The following is a 25621-nucleotide window of genomic DNA, read 5'->3' on the forward strand; positions in this document are numbered from 1 at the left end:
CTTCTTCGCTTTTCTTTACTAATTCACAACCGAATTAAGCAAACCTAAACATCGTGTTTCATTTCTGCCAGTTTTGAACTTTATCTGAGTAGAATTGCACAAGATGAACTCCGGAGAGTCTAGTTTCTACCCCTGACTCCGCGTCGCATGTGGTTTTTAAGTCCTCAGTCCTCACGGCCGAGTATCCCCCCATCTCTTCATCCATTCTTTTGTTTTTCTGATCAGCGTTTGATACTTGTGATGTTTAATTGACATGACTTTGTATCGGTTTCAGGTGTACAGCATACAGACCCAATATTTGTGTTATATTGTGAAATGATCACCACAGTGGGGTCCAGTTAACGTCTGGACCCACATGTAGTCACATTCTGTTTTCCTGGGATGAAAAAGCCTAAGATCTACACTCAGCAGCTTTCAGATATGTTGAGTACGATCCCCATGCTTCGCTCTCCTCCTGTCGTACTGTTGATGGGCGTCTGGTTAAATTTCAGCTCAGGGCTGCACTGAGCAAACTGGCTGTGGGCACTCGGCACACGCCGTCTGGTGACCGTCTGTCTGACTTTCTGTGGATAAATACCTATGTGTGGCAGTGCTAGGTTATGAGGTATTTCCCAGATACTATGTTTTGCCAAAGTGCATGCACCAATTTACACTCCCACGAGCTCTGGTGAGTTTTCGTGAGATGCATTCATTCCTTCCCTCCCTGTCTCCTTTATTCACAGACGACATGCTCCTTTCTGCTTCTCCGGTACTAAAAATGTCCTTTCTGCTTCGGGCGCCTGGGTGGCTCGGTTGGGCATCCGGCTCTTGGTTTTGGCTCAGGTCATGATCTCAGGGTCCTGGGACCAAGCCCCATGTGAGACTCTGTACTCATCAGGGAGTCTGCTTGGGATTCTCTCTCCCTCTCCTTCTGCCCCCCCCCCCCAACTCGTGCACACGCGCTCTCTCTCTCTAAAATAAATAAATCTTTTAAAAATGTCTTTTCTGCTTAATGAAGAATAGGATATTTACATCATTTCCAAGTACCTCCCAGTCCTCAGATGCCGGGAGTCCATGGCTGTCCCTCCCTGGACCCTGCCCTTGGCCACACCTAAGGTCATGCCCACCCCCAGGAGTGGTCCAAAGGCAATGCTGGGATCCCAAGTTTTTAACTGATGAATCATTTATTTGGATAAGACAAGAAAGTCTTCATCCAGCGATTCCCACTGCCAGTTTTATATTCAAAAGAACGGAAAGCGGAACTCAGGTACTTAATATCTGTGTTCATAGCAGCATCCTTCACAGCAACCAAAAGGTGGACAGGTCAACAGGGCAGGCTTCGTGGGTGTGCGAACCTGGCCCTGCAGGTTTTCCGACTTGAAATTCTCCTACTGTTCTCCTACCGCGCTGTCATTTAGCCCCTGCCTGAGCCTAGCTGGACAGGCTGCGGCTGGCGCCCAAGTCCCGCAACCACTGGCCTACCGTCAGGGCAGGGAACTGGCCACTCGGTGCCCTGGTTTCTCTATCAGAGCGGGATGAGAGGTCCTCCCCCGGAGAAAATGCGCTTTAGGGCTGCAGGGGGGCGGGGAGGCCAGAGAGCTGGCGAGCGGCACCTGCCGGCCGCGGGGGGCATGACGTCCAGGTGCGCCAGCAGTCTAGCGGGGCCTGCTCCTCCCCGCCGCCCACTTCCCGGATCCTGCCCCTCCTCTGCCTCCACCTGGTCAGCCCCCATCACGCCCGCCAGGACCAACGCAGTCCCCTGCACCCTGGTCCCCAGTCCCGCCCTCACCCCCAAGTCCACCCTCCCCTCAGCGGCCACCAGAGGGCGCCCGTGAGCACCCGAGTCAGGTCCCGCCCTGTTCAGCCCACAGCCCTCCAGGACTTCCACCTCCCTGGGGCCCAAGTCCTCCCCACGTGGTCCCCTAGGCCCTGCACGACCTGCTCCTGTCCCCTCCGTCGGCCCTCCCCTCCTCCTTCTCTACCCCTCACTCACTCTGCTCCAGCCACACAGGCCCCCTGGCTGTTCCTCCAACATGTAAGCCCAGTGCTGCCCCAGGACCTTTGCATAGGCTGTGCCCACTACCAGCAATGCCCTCTCCTCTTGTCACTATTGTTACCCATCCTGCCCTCCCGCTCTATTTTTCTTCATAGATTAAGTCCTGGTGGCGAGGCTACCTCCTTCGCCATACCGCAGTGCCTGGGACAGTGCCTGGCACCATGGGCCTTCAAGGAGTATCGGACAGACAGACAAGGGAATAAAACCAGAGGAGGATGTGCAGAAATTGAAACCCTTGTGCACAGCTGGTGTGAGTGTGAAACGGGGCAGACACTGGCAAAGGGGTTGGTGGTTCTTCCGAAAGTTAAATCGAGAACGACCATATGATCCAGCAATCGCACTTCTGTGTCTATACCCAATAGAACTGGAAGCAGGGTCTCGAACAGGTATTTGCACACCCATGTTCACTTCAGCACGATTCACAATAGCCAATAGGTGGAAACAACCCAAGTGTCCACTGATGAACAGTAAAGCAAAAAGTGGTTCATCCATAAAATGATTATTCAGCCTGAAGAAGAAAGGGACTCTGACCCCTGCCATGATGTGGAAGGACCCCGAGGACACCAGGCTCAGCGAGAGGGGCCAGACCCAGAAGGACACATCCCGCAGGACCCCACTCCCAGGAGGTCCCCAGAGGGGTCCCGTCCACACAGACAGGAGAGGGTGGGAGCCGGGGCTGGGGCAGGGGGTGGGGAGTCCGTGCTTCACGGGGACAGAGTCTCCGTGTGGGGAGATGGAAAGTACTGGAGGGTGGGGGTGGTCGCAGGACAAGGTGAGTGTGCTTCATGCCGCTGAGCTGTGCACTTAGAAGATGGTAAATTTTATGTTATGTGTACTTACCACTTTTTAAGAAGGAAAAAAGCCCGAGAGAAGACTGCAGAGACAGGCCCAACCTCCTCAGTTTACAGAAATAAATACAGAATGTCCAGAACCTGGGCTCCTCAGTCCCCGACCCCCAATCGGGAGGCACTTCTCTTGCCGGACGGTCCAGCCCGGCAGTACAGACAAATGAACTTGAAGTCAGGGCCAAGTCGAGGAACCTCAGAGCAGGGGCCCTGGTGCCAAGGCCGGAGGCACATCCCGGGGCAGCCGTGGCCCCCGCTCCCGTGAGCTCACACACCAGCCAGCCACACGAGGACCAGGCAAGACCCTGCAGAGCTCAGGCACCCCTGCATTGCCCACCACCCACCCGCTCTGGCCAGCAATTGGAAATAAGCCAGAGGGGGCCACAGCATTTAGGAACAAAATTTATTCCAATTTAAAACAGAATTCATTTCAGGAGAAAGATATGAAAAGTCAATTTCCATCAGCTATCTCTGGATTAAGGGGTCAGGGCCCCGACACGTTGAGCGAAGCCCGCCGCCGCCCACCCCTGCCCCAACACGGCAGTCTTGGCCCCGGGAGGTTGGCACAGAGCTAATGGGCCTGTCCCCCAGCACGCACAACAATACATGCATTTCAAATGACAAAAGGTTTAAAAACAGTATTTTATATAATATTCTTCTTTAAAATAGGTTAAGGTTGAAACCGTCTGAAATCAGGACTGTGTAATATACAAGTATGACCGGAGAAGGTCCACTGGCGGCCGGCAAGCCTCCCGCACCGCCGCTCGAGGGCGCGGGCCCTGGGGCGTCTGGGGGGGACCTGACACAGTGGGAGGAGGATGGAGCCCCCAGGGTGGATAACGAGAAAAACAAACCTCACACCATGGGCGAGGGAGGGGCCCGGACCACCAGGCCCCACTGGCACAGAGCGGTCTCCGACCCTCTAGGTCACACAGCCGTGTCCCCGCCCTCCGGTCCCGGGCCCTCAGGGTTCCGGAAGCGCTGGGCGGGGGTGCCATGGCGTGCCAGCCAGGCCTCGGCTCTGGGGTGCTTGGCACATTGCTCCCTCTGGGAAGAATTAATACTTCGGGTGCCCAGGCCCACATGCTCAGGTCACCCCCCCCCACGAGGCCCAATCCAGTTCCCTTGCGATCTGGGCCCGAGAGAGGCGCTGAGACATGGCGATGCGCACCCCGCGAGGACCCCGAGTGCCCTGGGCAGTCCCCCGCCAGCAGCACCATCTGCTCTGGCACTGAGGGTGCAGGCTGGGGGCCACGGCACACCCCTCCCGTGCAGACACGTGGCACTGCGAGGGCCCGTCCTGCCCCCAGAGAGGGCTGGCCACTAGGAATGTCGCCGCCCCACCCCGAAGGGGCCCCCCAGTCGCCACAAGGCCCCTCCTAGCTCCCTCCTCCGACACCGGCAGGCTGGCCCCTGCGTCAGGCGAGCAGAAGGAGCAGGGCCAGGGGCAGCGGACGCCAGCCTCGGGGCCGCTGTCCGAGGCGTTTCTGCTCTTCGTTGGCGGCCCAGACCAGCAGCGGCCACACAGACCGCGACCGGGCCGTGTCCAGATGCAGCGGGTGGGTCCAAGGCCTGGCAGTTCATTCCCGCTACATTGTGCAAATCAAAACAAAACAACCCACAGAAAAACACTGTAGTGCTCAGTCCACATCAGATGAAAACACATCCCCCCGCTTGTTCCCACCGTCCGAGCCCCTCGGAAGAAGGCGGCCCGGGCAAGGCGGCCCGTGGCTCTGGCTCAGTGCGTGGCCGTGGCCGTGGCCAGGCCTGGAAGCCACCTGGGGCCGCGGCGCCAGCGGCCACTGGCCCTCCACAGCTCGGGGCAAAGTGCGCATCGTGCTGCGTGCTCGCCTCCCGGGGCAGGGGGCTTGGGAGCAGAAGTGGGAGATGTGGGAGAAGGGCTTGCGCCGGAGCCCGCGCCACGGGCGACTCCCTTCTCTGCCTCTCGGGGACAGACCTGAGAATATTCTGAAGAAGTCCCCACCCTACCCTCACTGTTTCCAAGCTGGTTTCGAAACAGAACTAATCAAAAGCCACTCCCAATCCAGGAGGGCCCTCTCCCGGCTCCCTGGGCACAGCGGGGCGCCCTCGGCCCCTCGGGGGTGTCTGGACAGCAGCCTGTGGGCCCCAGGAGCCGGCTCACTGCCTTCCTTTCCTCACCCGGAAAAAAAAAAAAAGGTTAGGCACTTCCCAGGGCGGGCAGCGGGGGGCGCCACCCACCCCCACTTCTTGGAGTCCAGGACGTCAATAACTTAGGGAGCGAGAGAGAGAGAGAGAGAGAGAGAGAGAGAGAGAGAGAGAGAGAGAGAGAGAGAGAAGTCACAGTCCGGGGCCTCGCGGTGAGGGCCAGGAGCAAGGGGGGCGGGCCGGCGGGTGGCTCTGTCCCCGCTGGGTGCCGGGGGGCCGCCGGCCTGCAGTGGGGGCGCGCGCGCTCGCGTGTCTCGTCTCCGCTGGTCTCGTCTCCTTCTTTTCCTTTTTTTCTTTTTTTTTTTTTAATAGAAAAAAGCGAGCCACGAGTCAAGGCCAGGAAAAGGCTGCCGCGCCGCGGACACAGATGAGGAGGTGCACGGGGTGTATAGAAAGAAACACGTACGTCCCCTGATAGCTGTGAAATAAAAACCCTTTGTTAAAAATAGGAAAACAAAATCAACTCGTCTGTGGGCAGGGCCGGGCGGGCTCGGCGCCTGGGGGAAGGCCCGCCCGACGGCTGTCCCTGTCCCCTCGGGGCAGCGGCGGCGGCCGGGTCAGACCAGGTTGTACTCCTTCAGGTTGAGCTGCAGGATGGTGTCCTTGACAGCCGCGAACACGAAGCGGATGTTCTCTGTGTCAGTGGCACACGTGAAGTGCGAGTAGATGATCTTGTCGCTGTCGGGGTTCAGGTCCACAAACATCTTCAGGATGAACTCCCGGGCGGCCTGCGCATCCCGCTGCGGCCCTGGGGAGGCGGAGACGGCGGCAGGTGAGCGAGGCCAGCCCGCACCCGCCGGGCACGGACTGACACCCACGGTGCGCCCAGACACCCACCAGGCGCGGACAGTCACCCGCCGGGCACGGACCGGCCTCACGAGGGCACCTGCAGTTTGCGGACAGACACTGATCACGTGCAGACCAGCCGTGGGCAGACACCCATTGGGCGCGGACCGGGCACTGGCCAAGCAGAGGCAGCTCCTCCGGCCGCCCCCAGCCTCCACCCAGGGCCCTGGCGCCCGTGCGGCCCCTCGGCCTCTCAGCCAACTGCTGCCCACATCCGACACCCCCTCCACCTCCAAACTGCGCCCAGCTTCCCGCCCAGCCCCATTTCACCGCACTGCGCTCCCACTTCCCTGACACCGACATCCAAACACAGGCAGGGGCCCACACGCGTGTCCACACGGCCCCACGCGCCCCTGCACACAGGTGCACACTTGCATGGCTACCATCCCAGCTGTGCGCGCACGGCGATCGGGCCACAGCCATGTCCCCGCGGCTCTGGGCCAGCCGGGACTGAGCTGCTGGGAAGGGGTGGCCAGGCCCAGAGTGCCCTGGAGTCCCGTGTCCTGGCGGCAGCTGCGGCTGACGCTCACAGAGCAGGGGTGCCGAAAAGACAGCTGGGGACGGCTGTGCTCAGTTTTGCCTCCTGTTAGAGCTCAGGCTAACCCGGGGAGGGGAAGAGGGTCCTGGGTCACCCCCTCATTCCCAGGGCCTCGCTCCTCCCCACTCAGGCTCCGGGCAAGCGGGGGCCTGGGAGCAGAGTGTCCCCGTGCGTCCCTCCTGTGGCTGTGCACAGACTGTGGGAGATCCCCTCTCCAAGAGGACGCCCCCTGGGGACACAAGATCCTTCTGCTCACTGAGGCTTGGGTGGGGGGAGCACGGAAGCTCCCCAGCTCGCACGGACCGTGCCACCAGCCTTGGTCAGGGCCCGCACCCCCAAATCACAGAGACACCGCGGCCCAGAGCGTGAACGGGCCGTGCCGGAGGTGCCTGGCCCTCCCCGCCAGGATCACGGGGCCCAGAGGGGCAGGGAGCCCAGTCCCTGCTCTGCGTGCTCCCCCACTCCACCGCAGCTCCCGGCTCACCGTCGAACTCGGGGAAGTAGTCCACCAGGTGGGAGTGCAGGATCTTATCCTCCAGCAGGTCCTTCTTGTTGAGGAAGAGGATGACCGAGGAGTTCTGGAACCAGGGGTAGGTGATGATGGTCCGGAAGAGGGCTTTGCTCTCCTCCATGCGGTTCTGTGGGAAGGAAGATGTGAGGATGGACGCTGCCTCCCACCCCCAGGGCCACAGGGCAGGGAGAGCGCAGAGAGGGGTCCCTCACCTCATTGTCCGATTCCACCAGCACTTGGTCATATTCACTCAGGGCCACAAGGAACATGATGGACGTCACGTTCTCAAAGCAGTGGATCCACTTTCTCCGCTCTGACCTCTGGCCTCCCACGTCCACCATCCTGCAGGAGACAGGAGCCCCACGGGGGCTCAGCACCGCAGTCGGCTGTCAAGCCCCTTCCACCAGCACGGCCGGCGTCTGCTAGAGCCCGGAGGGCCCCCGGGACAGCCCCTGCCCCCCACATCCGCCAGGGCCAGGAGAATACGCTGCGCCTGAACACCTGCACCTGATGGAGCAGTCGCAGGACTAGGGAGCCTGGGAACCCAGGTGCTCCCGGGGAGGAGGGGGGGCGGGACGGGCCGACCCCTGGACCTGAGGTCCCACATCTGAGACCCACCCCCTCACTTGGGCAACGTGCACACACGCCCACCACAGCACTGTCTGTGGGACACGGGAGAACGAGATAAACCGAGGACAGCCACGCGACGGACCCGCCTCGGCATCGCGAGGGGGTGGCTCACGGAGCGACACGCTTCCCCTGTTGCCAGGAGCAACGGCAGGTGGCAGTTTCCCGTCCAGCACGAGAAGCACGTCCGAACAACAGGCTCCCGGGCAGAAGGGAGCAGCCAGGGGAAACGAGCAGCAGGGACGCCCCGTCACACTGGACTCACGACAGGCGTTTGCCGCTGGCTACCGATGAACTCCCTCAGTTTCCTCTGATGAGGAAAAACCACAGCAGGCAAGCAGAGTGGCCCTCAGGCAGGGGTCCCCGCGGCTGGGCCCTGCCCGGGGGGCGGGGGCCGCGGGGACGGGCTGCCGTCGGAGCTGTCCCGGGCACGGCCGGCAGAGCGGGGCCGCCCAGCGGAGCTTGCACCGAGGAGACTCCAGCAAGCACAGGAGGGTGGTGACGGGCCCGGGGCCCCGGGCGAGGCCACCAGGCCTGCAGCAGCAGCTGTGGCCAGTCTGGGGAATGCGCCGGGCCAGACAGGCTCCGGGGCCACGGCCTTTCCGGAGCAGGAGGCTCCCCAGTAAGGTCCCCTGTTCGGGACCAGGCTCATCTCCTCACACACTGGGGCCGTCGGGCCATTACTCAATGCTGTCCCCGCTCCGGTCAGGGGCCAGGCCACGAGCTCAGGGCCAGGGCCCCCAGGCTGCCCCCATGGGTGCCCAGCTAATTAAGGGGTGGGCCGGCAGAGGACCGGCAGCGGCAGAGGGTGGGGGCCCATGACAGAGCAGAGCGCAGAGCGGGGAGGGGGCACCAGGGAGATGCCGGCCGGCCCAAGCTCGGGGAGGGGAGGGAGGGGGCCGGCCATCCCGGGCAGAGGATCCAGCAGGCACAGGCCGTGCCGCGGTCAGGGTGAGGCCAGGACGACGCCCCGCGACGGGGGCTGGGGGCAGCACTCGTCCCAAGCCCCAGCCCGTGCTCCGCAGGCTCAGCTCTGAATTCAGAGGTTACAGCCCATCAAGGAGCCAACGTAAACAAGAAAGAAAACTCAAACCTTGATCCCTCACCAGGAAAGGAAAACGTGCATCAGACCCGTGCAGGCTGGAGGCCTACAGCTTCCAAGACTCTGGGGAACCACACAGGGCTTCCGACAGAGGCCCGGCGGGTGAGAGAGGGTGCAGAGGGCAGGGAGGGGTGAGGGCAGCGGCCACCCCTGGCTGAGCTCTGGGGGTCCCTGTGGCGGGGCGGGTCTCGGGCCAAAGGGCACCTGGAAGCACACCCAAAAGGCTCCTCGGGTGCTCCCCAGAGCGGGCGCTTCAAGGCCACAGGACAGTGGCAAGTGCCACGGCTGACCACCTCCTTGGGACCCCGCCCCAGGAGCGTGAGCTTGCGCTGGGGGAGCAGAGGGCGCCCAGACGGGGCGCTGCGGGCAGTGGGGGGCTCACAGCTGGCAGACGGGACCCGCCCCAGTGTGGGCCTCGGGGCGCTGGGCTAAAACAGTGTCCCCCAAAACCTGGGGACGGGACTGACTTGGGAGCAAAGTCCCTGCAGATGTCATCAGTTAAAATGACATCACATTAGAGTGGGGTGGCCCTATCCAATCACCAGTGTTTTTACAGGAAGGGGGATGTCCGGACACAGACACACGAGGACAGGCCACGTGACCACGGAGGCAGGGATGGGGCGAGGGACGCCGAGGATGGCCGACGACCCCCAGGAGCCGGGAGACACGGGGAACAGACTCCCCCTCACGGCCTCAGAAGGAACCGGCCCTGCCCACGCCCCGCTCCTCGGCTTCTGGCCTCCTGAGCCGGGACGGCGAACACGCCTGTGGGTTTCAACCCGCCCGTCTGCGGTCATCGGCTGCGGCAGCCCCAGGGGACACACACTTGCCCTTGCTGCTCAGCAGCTCCGGACCCGCCACGGCCTCGCTGAGTGGCGGGGCCTGTGTCCTCAAGGACGGCATCTAGTCTACTCCGGCCGCGCCACCTGCCAGGACTGGGCCCCATCCTGCCCACGTGCCAGGAGCTACCGTGGGCCCAAGAGCCGGAGTCCGGGAACCACCTGTCGCCTGGCTCTGCATGGGCCCCCAGGGCCGCCAGGACCTCTCCACCGCCCCCCAGCGTACCCGGCTCTTGCCGCAACTCCAGACCGCCCGCCCGCTGACATGCGCCGGCGTCCTCCCTCGTCACGGTCCCGGCACAGAGGCCCCCGGAAAGCCCTCCCCTCCAGGCCAGCTCCGGCCAGCTCCGTCACAGCCCACACCCCTCCCGGGACACGGCTCGCTCTGAGAGCCGGTGGCTGTTTTTCATGAGCCCGTCTCCCATCCCGGGCTGGAAGCCGCCGGAGAGCAAAGACCGGGGCCCGGGGAACCCGTCGCTGTCCCCGCAGCAGGTGCCTGGGGGCTGGGATGCGAACAGCCCCCGCTGCAGCTCACAGAGCCCGACGCAGCCCCAGCACACGGCCGCCCCAGGGTGCCAGGCAGAGGTACCTGAAGATGATGTTCTCCAGGTCGAAAGGGTACTCGATGATGCCGGTGGTGGGCACACGGACCCGCAGCACGTCCTGCTGGGTGGGCAGGTAGCCTGAGGTGGCGATGCGGTCCACGTCGGCCAGGTAGCTACAGCACAGCAGGGACAGGGCTGCTCAGGCCAACGGGCGGGGGGACAGCCCAGGCACCACGGTCCCCCAAGCAGCCGGAAGGGGCCCGGCACAGTGCCTCACCAGCAGGGACGCAACAGCCCCGAGCACTTGGGACAAGGCAGACCTGGGGTCGGGCAGAGGCGTCCCCGGCCTGCCCTGGCTCTCACGGGACAGGCGGCCGCAGGACAGAAGCCAGGCTGGCTCTGGGGGTCTCTCTCACAGGGCTGTCTGAGGACGGCCGCCGCGGCGGGAGGAAGGGGGCTGGCTGGGCGGCCAGGCTGGAAGCGGACTTCTCACAATGAACTTCCCTGCCTCAGCACAGGGGCGGACTCAGGGGAGACACTACAAGATGCTCCGAAGCGACCGTCTCACGGCAGCCCGGCCCGCCCGCATGCCCGACAGGTCCCCTGCGGCCTGGCTGGGTCCGCGGGGCGGGCGCCCTACTCACTACTTGGCGGAGTCCGAGAGCTGGTATTCCCGCCTGCGGTCGTAGCACTCCTGGATGCCAGGGTCATCCCACAGGGTCTTGATGGCGTGCACATAGCGGTGCTCAAACGTCGTCACCTTCTCCACATCTACCTCGCGGATCAGGAGCGCGTTGGCCTGTGGGGCGGCAGGGAGAGCCGTGGGCTCGCCGGCGCCCGGGCCCCGCGGGGCGCCTGCCTGAGGGGGGACCTCTGCCCCAGCGAAGCGCACGCACACGTCAGAGAGGAGCGAGAGTGAGCCGCGGTGGGGGGTCCCCAAAGCAGAGCCCGAGGGCAAGGCAGCTCCTGGGGCCGGGCCTGCACAGCTGGGGTGCGCCCCAGTGCTGGGGTGCGGCTCTGGGGAGCAGCGGGCGGGACTGGAAGCAACCACACGCACAAACAGGCAGACTCCAAAAAGTGACCGAGGGCCGGACCCCAAAGAACAGAGCAATGAACACACACGCCGTCAGCAGCTCCCCTGTCCCCGTTTCACAGACTGCCTCGGAAGTCTGTCTGGCCTGCACCCCCTTCCTGGCACACAGCCCCTCAAACCCCAGCAATCTCTGAGGGGACAGTGGGCTGGGGGCGGGGCACCGGCCAGAGGAACCACTCGGGGCACGTGACTCAGGAGACCCCACTTCTCCACGTGCCTGTCATCCTCAGGGTGGTCCAGCCACACAACCGGCCACCAGCAGAGGGTCTGGGAAGGACACACCCGGGCAGAAGCCAAAACGGGGAACAAGGGAGCCCTAGCCATGCTCTGAAAGCCAGTGGGCTCCTCCTGGGCTGGAGAGCCGCCCCACACTGCCCACCCCCCCAGCTGTGGCCCCCAGCCCTCACCGGCCCCGTAGTCTGCACCTACGGAAGCCGACGCCTGCCCCGGAAAACCCCCGACTGTCAATGTGTGACGGTCAGGGATCACGGATCACTTCTATAAAAGCCCAGAGAACAGTGTTTTCAGCTTTGGGGCCCCCACCTCTGCCACTGCAGCAAAAGCCATCAAGGATGGCACATAAACAAGGAGGCATCACGTGAACCAATAAAACTATTTACAAAAACACAACACGGTAGGCCGCTGCTGTTCTAGATGCTGATGGACATCTACGGTCCGAACACCGGACCAGCTGGACTGTATGGTCTGGATGCTGGAGAGGGCCTCAGCTGAGCAGATCATACAAACCCAGACCCAGAGGACAAGAGGCTCCAGCAGGCCTCCCAACCCCACACCAGGCCCTGCTGGGGGTCCCCGATCATCTATGAACCCGGGATAGAGGGAGGAAGGTGCCAACTGGAGATATATCAACAACCTGGTTGACTGACCTTCTGAAGCCTCAAAGCAATGGATTCATTTAAACCACTACTGCATAAACATGGACTCCCGTGCCTCATGTCAGCCCGAGGCAAACTTCTGGGGTTGAATGAGAAAGCCCCAGAAACAGAGCTACAAAAGCAAAGCCAAGGGAGGCCACCAGTGAGAGCCCACTGGTGCATGACTGGGGGGAGTGCTGTGGCGAGAGTGGGCCAGCAGCTCCTACCAAGGCAGACCTCAAGCTGCCCTGTGAACCCCCGTGTCCCGGGAGCATGGCCCGGGGAAGTGACAACAGGTGTGCACACAGAAACCTGCATGTGAATGTCACCCCAGCAAGGAGACAAGCTGGACAAACCCAAGCATCCATCAGCAGGTGAGCGGATACACACTGCGTGTCCCCCCGCACACGGGAGCGTCACTCGGCCATCAGGTGGTGAACAGACACGTGAAAACGGCCGCCAGCAGGAGCGAGGCGCCCACACGCGCAGCCCCGGGGACGGACCCCAAGCCCACGACGCTCAGGGAGGGAACCAGACACAGAAGGCCACATGGGGCGTGAGTCCACGTGGGTGACACGTCCACGGACGGGAAGGGGGCTCGTGGGGGCCGGGGGCTGGGGGAGGGGAGACTGACTGCTGATGGGGACGGGGTTGTTCTTCAAGTGATGGAATGTTCCCAAACCAGACAGTGGTGGTGGTTGCTCAGCTGTGTGTGTCAGAAAGCTGTGAATTACACACTTTAAGGGGAGACATGCCCAGTGAGTGACTTTGGTCTCGATAAGCCACTACTCAAGAAAAAGGGAGGGGAGTGCCCCACCCCCCGGGATCACCCACACCGGCAGACACAGTGTGAGGGGCCAGGAGCTGCAGCTCACACTGCCCACCCCCGGGCCAGCTTCCCCGCTGTCGGATGGGGGCGCTGAGGGCTGCCCGACTGGAGGGCTGAGGCTTGGCCAGGACACCCTGGTGCAGGTGCTCTGAGAAGGCAGGTCCTGGCAGGGAGGGAAGCCAGGCGCCACGCTATGTCCCGGGCGGCCCCTATCCGACGGCACCCCAGGCCTCACCTTGTTCTGCTCGTACTTGTACAGGATCTTTAGGGTCTCCATGGCGCGGATCATGGCCTGCATGGCAGTGAAGATGTTCTGGTACACGAGCTTGGTGAAGCCCCGCTTGTCCTCCTCCGAGTAGCCCGCCCCGTGGATGATCCGCATCTGCTTGATGAACGTGCTCTTGCCGCTCTCGCCCGTGCCTGCAAAAGCAGGGCGCATGAGAACAAGTCCGGAGCCAAGGCCTGCAGCCCCACCCCGCAGAGAAGGGTCGCTGGGGGGTCAGAGCTCAAGAACTCAGCCCTCTGAGGGGCTGTGGGACACGCTTGGCCAGCAGGCGGCCACTCTGCGAGGGGCGTCCCCCGTTGCAGCTTGGTCATGCCCCAAGCATACGACCCTTCTACACAATGGGAAAGCGAGGCTCAGCGTTGGGGGGGCATCTGGCACCAAGGTACCAAGCAGGCTGGTACCCCAAGCATCCTGCCTAGTCAGACAGCAGGTGACCGGCCTCCGCACGCACTCCATACCCCGGAGGCCGCAGTGAGGCACAGAGCCGTGGGTCTCCGCCAGGCGTCGCTGCCTCCTTGACCAGTCAGGCTGACCAGCTGTTGCCCCCCTGGGCCATACTCGGCACCCCACACACGACGCCAGCCCCTTAGGACCTGCCCACGCCCACCGGGGACAGCAAGTCCAACTGGACAATGTCCCTGTGGACCCCCAACCATGTTCCTCTTCCAGGAGCCCCGCCAGAATCAGCCTTACTTGGGGGCAAGAGTTTAGTATCTGCCCGGAAGCCAGGGCAGCCTAAGGATGGAATCTATCCCCACAATGGTCCTCAAAAGCTCCTTCCCAGTCAGCGATGAACTCATAAACCCACCCAGCATCACGCCGCCTGCTGAGCACTCCGAGCTCCCCCAGAGTGACCACAGCACCTGGACGAGTCCAGGCCCCGTAGCCCGCACCCACGCAGAGGGCCCCCCACCAGCTCCCCACTGGCCCGGGCGTCCGCTCTCTTCACCCCAGCCCACTGCCCTGGCGCACACAACATCAGACCGCCCTGTCTCCCTTCCCCTCTGCAGGCGTGAGGGGATGCGGGACTAACCAGGCAGCACGCTGACCCCTCAGCCTCGAGGGATCGGAAGGATCGGCAAGTCAGCGGGAAGGCCATCTGGAAAGGGGCCACCTGGCCGCTGAACCCTCATGCCAGCCAGCCCCGCTCCAGCACCATGCAGCCCAGGGTCCCCTCCTGCGTCGGCCTCTCCCCACCCCGTCCGGGGGCCAAGCGGCAAGCCTGTCTCCTCAGCTGGCTCACCCCACACTCAGGCACAGCAGCTGTGGGTTCTTCAGACCCCCAGACCTCGGCCGCACCCCCTTCAATGCGTGCAGACGGACCCCCGTGCGGCGAGCGCGGGCCAACTCAGGGACCACCCGCAGAGCAGGACAGACGGTGGGGGTCACTTCCAAGACTAGGCCACAAGAGGCGCAGCAGCCTGCTCCACGCCATCCGGCACCCTGGCGGAGGGGGTCGGGGGTGGCCACCAGGCTGCGAGGACGCTAGACCCGCACTGGGGAGAGGCGCCGAGCCAGCCGCCAGCTGACGCGCGCTCTGCAGCCTCACGAGGGACCCGGAGCCTGGACCGCCCGGACTCCTGGCCGTCGGAGACTGTCTGCCGCTGAGGCTAAGCTGGGGGGTCACGTGATTACACAGCAAGCAAGAACTCCGCCGTCTAAGCGCACGCCGCCTCCGACAGCTGCCCATATCCTCACTCACAGGCTGAAGCCCCAGAGCCTCCTCCCGGGGGCTCAGAAGCCCCCAAACTCACCCACCTGCCGCTCTAGGCCCACTTCCACCCCTCTGCCTCCGAGTCGGCCCACGTCTGCCCACGTCCACGCACTGGCCTGAGCGGGGACCCCGTGTGGAAGCCGCCGGCTCACATACCTGTGACGCGCCCCCCGGGCGGGCAGCCCTCCCTGCCCCCGGAACCTTCCCCCCAGCCGAGGGGGAAGCCTCTCTGCCGGTGTCTGCTGCCGGCCTCCTCCATGGACCGGGGCCTCCGCGACAGACTGGTTCTGTGGGCCCCACGTGTCCACGCTGTCCTGCAGCCTGGAGGCCCTCGGCCCGCATCCAAGCAACTGACTACACTCAGGGACGCCCGAGCCACCATCCCCGACATCGCAAAGCAGGGGTTTTGGCTGCAATGCCCATGCCGTTCTGGTGCTTTTACTACCTCGGATCCTTCCCGGAATAAATAAAATGACTCTGGGTCCATCATCAAGGAAGGTAATGACCTTCACGCCATCCCCGTCCGTCCTACTTCAAACAACTCACCTCTGCTATAAAAGTGACCCGAGGCCACCTGCTCACTCCAACCAGCACCTCCCCACCGAGAGTTCCAGGGGCAGGAGGGAGTGGAAGGAGTGTGCCCATGACCCCACGTATCCCCAGAGGGATCCACACTGCTCCCTCACCACACGCTGCAGGGAGGGGACACGCATGCCAGGAATGCGATTTCTAATGTGGTTTTCTCTTGACCCGTGTCTGCCCCCTCGGCGCGGCTGACACCAGGCACAGTCATTCTTTGGGGGAGGGGGGGACGTCCCGGGCACTGCGGGGGGTGAGCAGCTTCCCCGGCCCCACCCCAAGATGCCAGGAGCACCCCCAGTGTGACAACCCCAGACATCCCCAGACACCGTCCACGGTCCTCTGGGAGGCAGAATGGCCCTGAGTGAGAACCCCTGGTTTTGACAAAACGCTATTATAAGAAGGAAAGTGCCCTGCCAGTCTGTTTGGAAGGGTCCCTCCCAGGCAACAGCCGAACAGCGCACACACGAAAGCCAAACCCCGAGACACAGCCCTACAGGTCGGCCCGAGGGGGAGACGGGGCAGACCCCACACTGAGGCCCCCCGACGCCGCCCCGATGCGGTGCCCGCGTGGGAAAGGCAGGCCACGCTCTCGCCCAGGGTGTGGGGAGGACCCAGGGAGGAGAGTCTGCGCATGTCCGGGGAGAAAGGGCCCCGCCTCACGCCGCTTTGTACAAAGGAACTCGGGGGCACCTGGGGGGTGCAGTCGGCTAAGCTCGATTCTTGCTTTTGGCTCAGGTCGTGATCTCAGGGTCGAGGGATCGAGCCCCGCGTCGGACTCTGTGCTCAGCGTGGAGTCTGCTTGGGATTCTCTGTCTCTCCCTCCGTCTGCCCCTCCGCCTCATGTGCGTGAGCGTACGTGCACACTCTCAAATAAATCTTAAAAAATAAAATTAAAAATGAAGGCAAAAGAGAGAACCAGCCCCCGCTGGAGTGCTCCAGAGACAGTGCAGACATGCTGAGGGGTCACTCACTCACACACACGCTCCCACGCGGACACATGCTCATACGTGTGCGCACCCCCCCCCACGGGCAACTATGTCGACCAGCATGACACCCTGCTGTGAGCCCCAGGAGGGGACGGGCGATGTGGGGGGCCTGTCTGTGAAGGGGCCCTCGATGCCGGGCCAGAGAGCAGCCTCACATTTAGCAGGAAGCCGGGCCAAGGGAGAACAGCGGCGTCCAGGGCACTGCCCGAAAACTGAAGCCTGAAATGCGGGATCAGCCCCTGGAGGTGTCAGGGGGTCCTGGACAAGGGGCGTGGCCGAGGTCACACGGGTCCCTACCAAGCCCTGCTGGCTAGTCTGCCAAAGCTCCCCTGGTGGCAGAGTAGCCACAGCCAAGACCACGGCCATGGTCAACCTCCAGAAGAACCAAAACACACAGAAACAAGGCACGACGCCGTGAGGTGCTGGACGTGCTAACTGACCTAACTAAGGCAATCATTTCATGGCACATCCATGTACCGAATCATCAGGTCGTACCCCGTACGCTCACGGGATGTTAATGTCAATCAAATGTCAATAAAACCGAGAGGAAGAAGGAAGCCAGAGGGAACACCAGGCACGCTGGGCAACGGGGTGATCAGTGACCCTGCCCGAGGCAGCACCTTGCCAGGAAGGACAGAGAAAGGAGGGTGTGGAGGGGGCGGGTGCAGGGAGGTGACGCCCTGGGAGGAAAGCAGCGCGGGTCTCTGTCGCGTAAGCCCCGGGCCGCCGTCCAGTGAGCAGGGAGCCCGCGAGGCCAGGCGCAGCGGCAGCGGGCAGGCGCCAGCAGGGCCACTGCCCATGAGGCGCTGGGCCACTGCAGCGTCCGGGAGGGAGGGACGGAGGCTCAGTGCAAGGCTGAGCTGGCCAGAGCAACCCAGGTTAGCTTTCCAGATGCCCTGTTTCCTGGGCCAACTGAGCCACGGCCACATCTGTCCCCTGGGAGCTGGGACTCAGGCCTCTGACAGGATCCCTGGCCCCGGGAACCGCCATGCACCTGACCCAATGTCCACCTGCCCAGAAGTGTCTCGGGGGCAAGGACTGCCTGGACCTCACGGCTGGGCCCCTCTGCAATCAGCCGCTGACCTGGCCCCTGTGCCCTGGCCGATGCCCCAGTGCCCGGTCAGCCCAACATGCCCGCCTCCCATGGGGCTCTCCTGCTGACCCGCGCGGGGCCTTGGCCCTCAGTCTCCAGCCTCCGACTCAACCTGAGGTTGTGACTCAACCTCAGTCATGCTCCCCCTCAAAGAGATCTGGTCACACGTGCCCTCCTGGCTCACAAGCAGGGAGAAAAGCAAGGCCCCACCTCAAGCCCAAGCATGTGACACTCCCAAGGCTGAGCCTCGCTCTGTGCACACGAGCCGACAGCACCCCACCTTGCCCCCAGCCGCGCCGGGCAGCTGCCCTGGACCCACGAGCTCCCAAGTCGCTCGCTGCAGTGAACACCAACGTCCACTCCAGCACCACGCATGGCTTTCAGAGCAGCGTTCCCGGGCCCCTGAGAAGTGGCATCGGCCCAGATGTCCCTCAGGTCCAGGCAGATGGCCACAACAATGGCCCAGCCATACTGCGGAGCACTACCCGACACCGAGAAGGATCCCCCGTGGACACAGGGACAGCCGGATGGGCCCGGGGGACTCTGCCACGCGGGAGGACGCGCTTCATGTCACGCACGGCGTGGCGCCGCGACACGATCGCATGGAGGATACGCTGCTGGGTGCCGGGGCGGGGGGGGCATGGAGAGGGGTGACAGCAGGGTCCCTGCGGTGGGGGACTCAAGCACCGGGACAGGCGATGAAATCGCGGCACCTCCCCAGAAGGAACCGTGCAGCCCCAGGCCCCGGCTGTGGGCTCCCTGGCCGGCCTGCCGCTGGTCGTTTCCAAGGGATGTCCACGGGGCCCTGTGCCGCCATGAAACGTAAGCTACCCCAGCACGCCTTCCCAGCACAACTAGCGCTTCCCGCACAGACACCCAATTTCAGGGCTTCCAAGCAATGCCCCAGCACCCTGATGCCCCACCCGTTCTTTCTCCAGATGCCGCCACTCCAGTCACCCCTCTGTGAGGTCTGCTCTTCCCCATGTGTCTGCACGCTGGGCTGGGGCTCTGCTCACAGCCCCCTGCCCCTGGCCCCAGCACAGGCCGGCTCACGGAAGGTATGGCATGAGCGTTTTATGAATGAACAGAATGAGCCGGGCCCCAATCCAACATACTGGCTCTGTCGAGCATCCCCCCTGGGTCCTCCGCATCCCTGTGCTGGGCAGGGGACTCGATGGGTCGTTACTCCAAGGATGGGGGGCCCTTGGTACAGCCCAGCCTGGCACCTGCCCCGCAGGGTCAGATGGAGCACGGCATGGGCTGGGAGCCTGTGGACGCCCTCTGGGCGTGCTCTGACACGTCACCCTCTGGAGGGCCAAGTCTGACCTATGCCCAGCAGAGACTAGCTGAAGAAGAGGGAGAGTGGGAAGAGAACCCACTGTCCCCCCTCCTCGGGGGCTGAGATCTGGGGGGGGGGGGGGGGCGGGGAGAAGGGAGTCTGAGCCCCAGACCCAGGAGGGCAGGGAAGGGACTCCAGACTCCCAAGGGCTGAGGCCGCCAGGGCAGGAAGGATGGGGCTGGTCTCATCTCCCTGAGACTCAAGGTAGGCCACTGAATCCTGGACCCCAGGGGCAGGCAGCCAGGCGGCCCATGACTGTGGGGTGTGGGCAGTGAAGCCAGGAGCCACCAGGACCGCGGGAGACCGATAAGAGCACCCTCCCAGGGGACCTGGGGCTCCCGGAAACCCAACGGGGACCTCGAGCTGTGTGTACAGGTCTGAGATCACAGATGGGACACTGTCCTCTACCCAGGGGGACAGAGAAAATGGAAAACCCTAGAGCAGCTGAGGATGGTAGTCACACGCCCCTACTCACTCACTCATTGGGTGACACAACGTCAGGGCACCGCCTCAGGGGAGGTGCGGGAACCGAGACACAGAGAGGGTTGGTGGCTTTGCCGAGGTCACACAGCCAGCGACCTCAAAAGACGGGGGCCACCTGGGCTCGGTGCTTGGGTGCAGCGTCGGCGGCAGGGCCTCCGGAGAGAGCAAAGGCGCCGGGGGAACCTGCCCTGAGAAGGCAGGGCAGGTGGCCACCCTGGCCGAGTCGGCCGGGGCCTCTGCGGTGGACACACTAGCCGCCCCTCGGCTGGGCCACGACGCCTACTGTACCCCGAGGCCCAAAGGTGGGGCTGGCCGTCCCTGTTGATTTCGATGAGTGTCCTCCATTCAACACGTGTCCTCTGAGCCCCCACTTTGGTCCCCAGTGGGCTGAGTCTTACTGTAGCCCTTCCTGGGGCACCCCGACAGTCAGGACGCTGTGAGCCCCCCGGTCCTGCCCAGCACCCCCATCCACCCCAGCTGGAGGGTGAGGACAGAGCTCCTTCACGGAGGCGCAGATGAGGGGACAGATGGCAGAGACGGAGAGAATCTCCGGAGCCCCACCTGCCTCCCGCCGACACCCTCGCCCCAAAGGCCTCGGGGAGCGGCCTGACCGCGGCCCCCAGGCAAGCCGGCCAAGAGCAGCTCCTGCTGGGCCCCGCCAGAGGGGTTTACGCGGTGCGCACTGCACCACCCTGCTGCGAGCAATCAGAAACGGTACCGAGGAAAGGCATCGAGGCTCCCTCCTGTCTGAGGACCAAGCTCAAGACAGGAGGCCCTGCTCAGGAGCAGAGGGGACCGCCGACCAGGGTGGACAGTGTGGTCAGATGCAGAGAATCCTGGTGGCACCCCCCACCCCGTCTGACCCTCACAACCATCCTAGAAGGTCACTGTGATTATCTCCACGTCACGGAGTCAGACAGGAACAGACGCCCCACTCCGGCACTTTCCGGCTCGGTCCTGGTGGGGACATGCACCTCCCAGGGCTGTCGCAGCGGCTTTCGCAAGGGACTGTCACCAGCAGTGACAGGACAAAACAGCTCCCTCTGCCTGCCGAGTGCCCGCCGTGCCGCCGGCCTCCGCCACATCATCCCACTGAACCCTCTGACCGTGCCTCGGGCCCGGGGCGCCAGCCCACGGGACGGACAAGGAAGCGAGGACGGGAGACATGGCCTCGCCCCAGGGCGAGTGCCCCAACTGCTCCGAGGGGAGCCCTCAAAGCCAGCCCCCCACGCCCACTTGCAGGAGGGTCTCACGAGGAAGGCCACTATGAGCTCTGGCCCCTGGAGTCCCTGTCTGCTCTCACGCCAGGTGGCAACAGGCGTGGCCAAGCAGGGAGTCGTGTCCAGACGGGCTGTGAGCACCCGAAGCTGGGGGGGTGGGGGAGCCAAGTCACTCCCACCCCACTTCTCGGGGGATCTGAATTCGATTAAAGCAACATTTCTGAGGCCAACGGCTCTGCCCTCTGGGCCTGGGTGGCAGCGACCCGAAGGTGGGGGCAGTGGCGGGAACGAGCAGGAGCCTGCACGGCAGGTGAGTGGCCGCAACGTGGGGCCACGACGACGACCGGCCAGATGCCCTCCAGAGGACAGATACGGTGGCCCTGGGGCGACAGAGAGGCCCAGAAGCACAGGAACTATAAACCCCTGTGAGTGGTCGCACAAACTCCCCAAACCAGCAAGCCTGAGGCCCGGACCCCGGGTCTGTGAGCAGCCCGAGTCCCGCCCCCAGACCAGCCTGCATGCAGCGCCTCCGGGGCCCTGGCACGCTGCTCACCTCCCCAGCTGGCAGGGCCCTCAGTTAACAGGCCACCACGGCAGGCCGGGCACCAGGGATGGGACCGCTCCTCCCGACGGCTGCCCGACTGCTGTCCAGCTCCGGCCACCCCGCCCACCCTGGGCTGAACTTTGCACCCAGCGCCATCTGGGACAGAGAGGGACAAACACACACCCCCAGCCCTCCTCCCCGAGGTCTCCTGGAAGCTCCTGTCTGGCTTCGCTGCACACTGCTCCTAACACCCCGGGGCCACCCGCGCTCCCGGGGCTGCACGGAGCAGGGCTGCACCGCAAAAATACGAAAGTGAAACCTTCTGTGGTTAAATACCTAATACGGAACACTTCCTCATGTCCCACCGCAGAGACCGGCCCACCAGCGGTCCGGGGCACGCAGGGCGGGAGCAGAGCCGGGGAGCACTGTGATCATCTGTGCCAATGTGAGTTCAGAGTCTGGCCCTGGCCCCAGTGACCCCCCGTGACCCCCGTGACCCCAGCGGCCCCAGTGGCGGGACACACATGGCGGCTGGTGGCCGAGCTCGGAGGGCCCCACGCTAGCTGACCTCTATCAGGCCCCATGGCAAGGCGGGGAGAGAGCTGTGAGCAGGCACTGGCGTCGTCCGGGTACATGCAGGGAAACTGAGGGAGAGGGCGGTCTCAGAGCAATCCCGCAGCACTTCCAGGCACTACGCCCAAAGAAAGCGGACCGTTTGGGCAAAGAAGCTTAATTTAAATTTAAGGGGCATAAGGCACATGCTGGGGTGGGTCACGGTCCTAACACAGCCCAGGGGCCATCCAGGGGTGCACGAGAGGCTCCCCGAGGGTGCTCCCGCTCTCCCAGGCGGCAGGGGATGCAGCCTGACCACTCTGCCTGGAGCCAGTGACCACACTCCACTCGGCGCCTCAAAGCACTGGGAGGCGCGCCCTTCCCACCAGAGCCACCACACCCCATGCCAGATTCCGGGCCTTTTCACTGCCCTTTGGGGGCCGGCACAGCCGACAGGAAGCCTGTGGAACTGACCGCCCTGCTTTATTTAGAAATCCCAGAGCCGCACCGGCTCAGCCGGGCCAGCATGCTGCACCTCCAGTAACCAAAGTTCCCGTGGAAGACCTCAATTTTCAAACAGGAAACCTGCCCTAAGGAACAGACAAGGGGCCTCCTCAGTGGTTTTCTACCAAGTGACAGAAACACGACAGCAAAGGACTTGCCCAGGAGAGGTCACGGGAGGCAGAAGCCAGCCGGGCCGGCCTGGGACCCCCACCCCAAGAGCTCCTAACTGGTTTGCAGCGTCCCCCCCCGCCCGACCTCAGGGTTCTGTTCCCTAAAATGGGAGAATGATAGTAAGTTCTCAGGACTGAGCCCTCGCTGCACAGCCCTGCCCCCCACTCCCGTTCCCGACCAGACGAAACGCTAACAAGAACTCGGCCTGGAGCAACAGCACCTCGTGGAGCTGAATGCCTGCCTTCTGCACGTTCAGACGCACAGTGCGAGCTGCATGCACACGCGCACAGAAGTACCCACTCCGTAAGCACCCACGAAACACCCGCTGACCATACCCCAGTTCTACAAGGCGCACTGGATACCATGCACTACCACAGGGCACTGGGGGGAGGGGGGCCCGGCAGGCAGTATCTGGGGGCGTCTGTGGCTGTCATGACGGGGGGTGCTCCTGGCATCCAGTGCGTGGGGCCAGGGATGCTGCTCAGCCCCACCCCAGCATTGACAGCTGTCTTCCTCCTGCCACAGACCTCACCTTGGACGTGCAAGCTCACTTCTTCCTCATTTTCCCACCTGCCCCCTGATACCTAGAACTTAACAACGCCCTGAAACGGGTGCATGATTTCCCATAGTGCAGGCTGGCAGGGGGAGGGCTGGGTGCCTCTCTAGGGTCACAGGGCGGCGGCAGTGTGGGACCGTAGACAGTTACTTCTGCTGCCGACACCCCAGCCCCCAGACAGGCACGAGACACTTTGGGCAGGTGGCCGTGCTGGGTCTCCCAATCCAGGGAGACTGCAGATACACACCAAGGCTGCAGAAGCGTGAGCTCCTGACCTGCCTCCCTGAACCCCAGCTCAAGCCAAACCTGGGGTGCTCAGGACAGGTGGCAGGGACATCTGGAGGGTCACGCAGCCCGCAGGCAAAGGATCAGGCAATATCGTTAACACGCCAGTAACTTCCTAAAGTCCCCGTCCCATAATCAAGTCTGTGTCACACTGCAAAACCAGCCAGTGCCACGCTGTCCCCCCAGAGGCCCCCCAGACCCACTGCAAGTCTCCTCCAAACTTGAAGGTTACTCTCTGCCTTTTCTGCAAAGTTGGCCTACCATATAGTCTTTAAGTAAACTGAAACATGTCTGTAAAAAAAAAAAAAAAAATAGGGAAGGTACTTTATCAAATGGAGGGCCCAGCAGGGCCACTGCAGGCAGGAGAAGCAATGCATTCCCGCCAAGACCTGCGGCCTCCCACAGGGCCACCAACACGGCTCATTCACCTGCAGACTCCGCTCCCCTGAGCCCTCCACCACCCTTCCAGCGCACCCCACCCCGCGCCGGCCCGCTTGTGACAGCGCCCCCTCCCACCTGGAGCCCATCCAAGCTACCTCTGAGAGCGGGTAAGCGTTTCCAACCTTCCCTGCGGTGCGGGAATGAAGCAGAGCTCAGGAGAAGGGCAGGGCAAGGGTTTCTGTTTTGTAAACGACCTTCCTGTCTTTGGCGGTAGAGTCCTTCAACAACCCTCCTCTGGGTGACAGCACTTTGCCAACAGCTGGGCCGACGTGCTCCCTACAACAGGTGTGCCCTGGGGAGATGGAGACCGGGACCCTGGAGACTGGGACAGGAATTTTCTCCAGGAGGGAGAGGACCTGGGGGAGCGGCTCCCACCAAGACGAAAGGAAAGGGTTTGGGGAAGGGTGGTGAGCTGGCCGGCTCTGAGGATCCGCAAAGGCTCCTGCGGGGCCCCCGCCCTGGCCTCCGCCTAAAACAGGCGCCCCAAGGGACGGAAAGGCTGTCTTCTCCCGCAAGGGGTGTACCCCATTCAGGAGGGAAACAGTTTCCCCACAGAGGGAATGGGGTGCTAGAGGGGGACAGACCCTGCGCGCAGGAACAGGGCTCCACCTGCTGGGAAGAACCAAGACAAGATCCTGGGAGGTGAGGGGCACGGCTTGTGGACTGCAGCCCAGAGGTCCGGCCCTGAACAGATGCTGGGGCAGCCAGGGGGGTACATCCAGTAGAGCAGGGACAAAGGGCCAGCCCTGTGTGCGCAAGGGGGTCGCTGGCTGAGAAGTGGCACGGGGTCGGCCCTCGCGGGTTCTGGGGCGCCCCCGACCCCGGGCAGTAGAGGCAGGGCCTGCCCCTGAAGGAGCCGGGGGCCTGGTCTGGACAAGGGAGGCAGGGCTGACCCCACAAGGACCTGGACACCTGAGGTGCTCAGCAGAAGCAGGGGCTGGCCCTGGGGGGCTCCGGAAGCCCCACACGGGCAGCGCAGGCACGGCTGACCCTGGGGGAACCTAGGGCCGGGTCCGGACCTCACGGGCAGGGCTGACACCCCCCGACACACAGCCAGGGGCTGGGACGGCGGTGGACAGCCCAGGCGGGGCCGGCCCCGCGGGAGCCTGGGGCGTGCTGCGGGCTGCACGGGCAGGGATGGGCACGGGGCACGGGCCGCGGGACCCCGGCAGGCCCGGCCCCACTCACCGAGCAGCAGCAGCTTCAGCTCGCGCCGGGCGTCGCGCTTGTCCCGCCGCAGCTGCTTCTCGATCTCGGCGTTGATCCGCTTGGACTCCTTCACCTCATCGCTGAGGCAGCACGCCATCATGGACTCCAGAGTCATCGTCCCGGCCCCGGCCGCCCGCCGGCCGCCCGCCGGCCCGGCCCTGGCCCGGAGCCGCCCCGGCCGCGCCCGCCTGGCCCTCGGCGTCCGGCCCCCGGGCCGGCCGGTCCACCTCGGCCGCCCGCGAGCGCCGGTCCCCGCTTGGCCGCGCACTCCCGCCCAGCTGCCCGCGCCCGCGCCCGCGCCGCCGCCGCCGCCGCCGCCAACCGCAGCCGCCGCGACCAGGCGACAGCGGTGCGCAACCTAACCCGCGCCCGGACAGCGCCGACGGGCGGGCGGCGCGGCCAATGGGAGGGGGCGGCGGCCCGCGCGCCCGCGGCGGGGGCGGGACTAGCGGCGGCGCGGGGCGGGGCGACGCGCGGGCGGGGCGGGGCGCGGCGCGGCGGGCGCGCCCGCGGGTTAGGTTGCGCCGACGTGGGAAGGGGGCCGCGCCGCCGGGAGCCGGGCGGGGCCGCCCGGGATTGTGGGAATGTGGCGGACTCGGCGGGCCGGCTCGGCTCCGCTCGGCCCCGCTCGGCGCCGCTCGGCGCCGCTCGGGTCGCTCGGCCCGGGCCGAGCGGTGTGGAGCCCGCGGCTGCAGCGGCCGGACCGAGGGACCTCGGCCCCCCGCGAGACGCTGGGGCATCCGCCCCCTCGGTGTCCCGGGAGGCGCCCTGGCATGGCCACGCC

At 64.2% G+C, this 25621-nt stretch overlaps 1 protein-coding gene across 1 annotated transcript; it reads right to left on the reverse strand.

Moving 5' to 3' along the window:
* Window positions 1-3269: 3269 nt before the first annotated feature.
* On the reverse strand, window positions 3270-25070 carry GNA11 (G protein subunit alpha 11). The gene is made up of 7 exons (XM_045863371.3): window positions 24817-25070; window positions 13108-13292; window positions 10720-10874; window positions 10120-10248; window positions 7175-7304; window positions 6936-7089; window positions 3270-5815 (listed from the first exon to the last, which is right to left on the reverse strand). The coding sequence occupies exons 1-7, from the start codon at window positions 24950-24952 to the stop codon at window positions 5625-5627; spliced, it is 1080 nt and encodes a 359-aa protein (XP_045719327.1). The 5' UTR covers window positions 24953-25070; the 3' UTR covers window positions 3270-5624.
* Window positions 25071-25621: the final 551 nt, after the last annotated feature.

This window comes from Mirounga angustirostris, unplaced genomic scaffold (assembly GCF_029215605.1).
Source record: "Mirounga angustirostris isolate CCGP_5_RB_7025 unplaced genomic scaffold, mMirAng1.0.hap1 SCAF_1, whole genome shotgun sequence".
Lineage (NCBI taxonomy): Eukaryota > Metazoa > Chordata > Mammalia > Carnivora > Phocidae > Mirounga > Mirounga angustirostris.

Excerpts from the sequence above, each read along its gene's own strand:
- GNA11 (XM_045863371.3), bottom strand. The coding sequence starts at position 24,952 with ATGACTCTGGAGTCCATGATGGCGTGCTGCCTCAGCGATGAGGTGAAG. Across the intron at positions 13,293-24,816 it reads GCTGAAGCTGCTGCTGCTCG|GCACGGGCGAGAGCGGCAAG; the intron begins GTGAGTGGGGCC and ends CTGCTTTTGCAG. Across the intron at positions 7,305-10,119 it reads CTGGAGAACATCATCTTCAG|GATGGTGGACGTGGGAGGCC; the intron begins GTACCTCTGCCT and ends TGTCTCCTGCAG.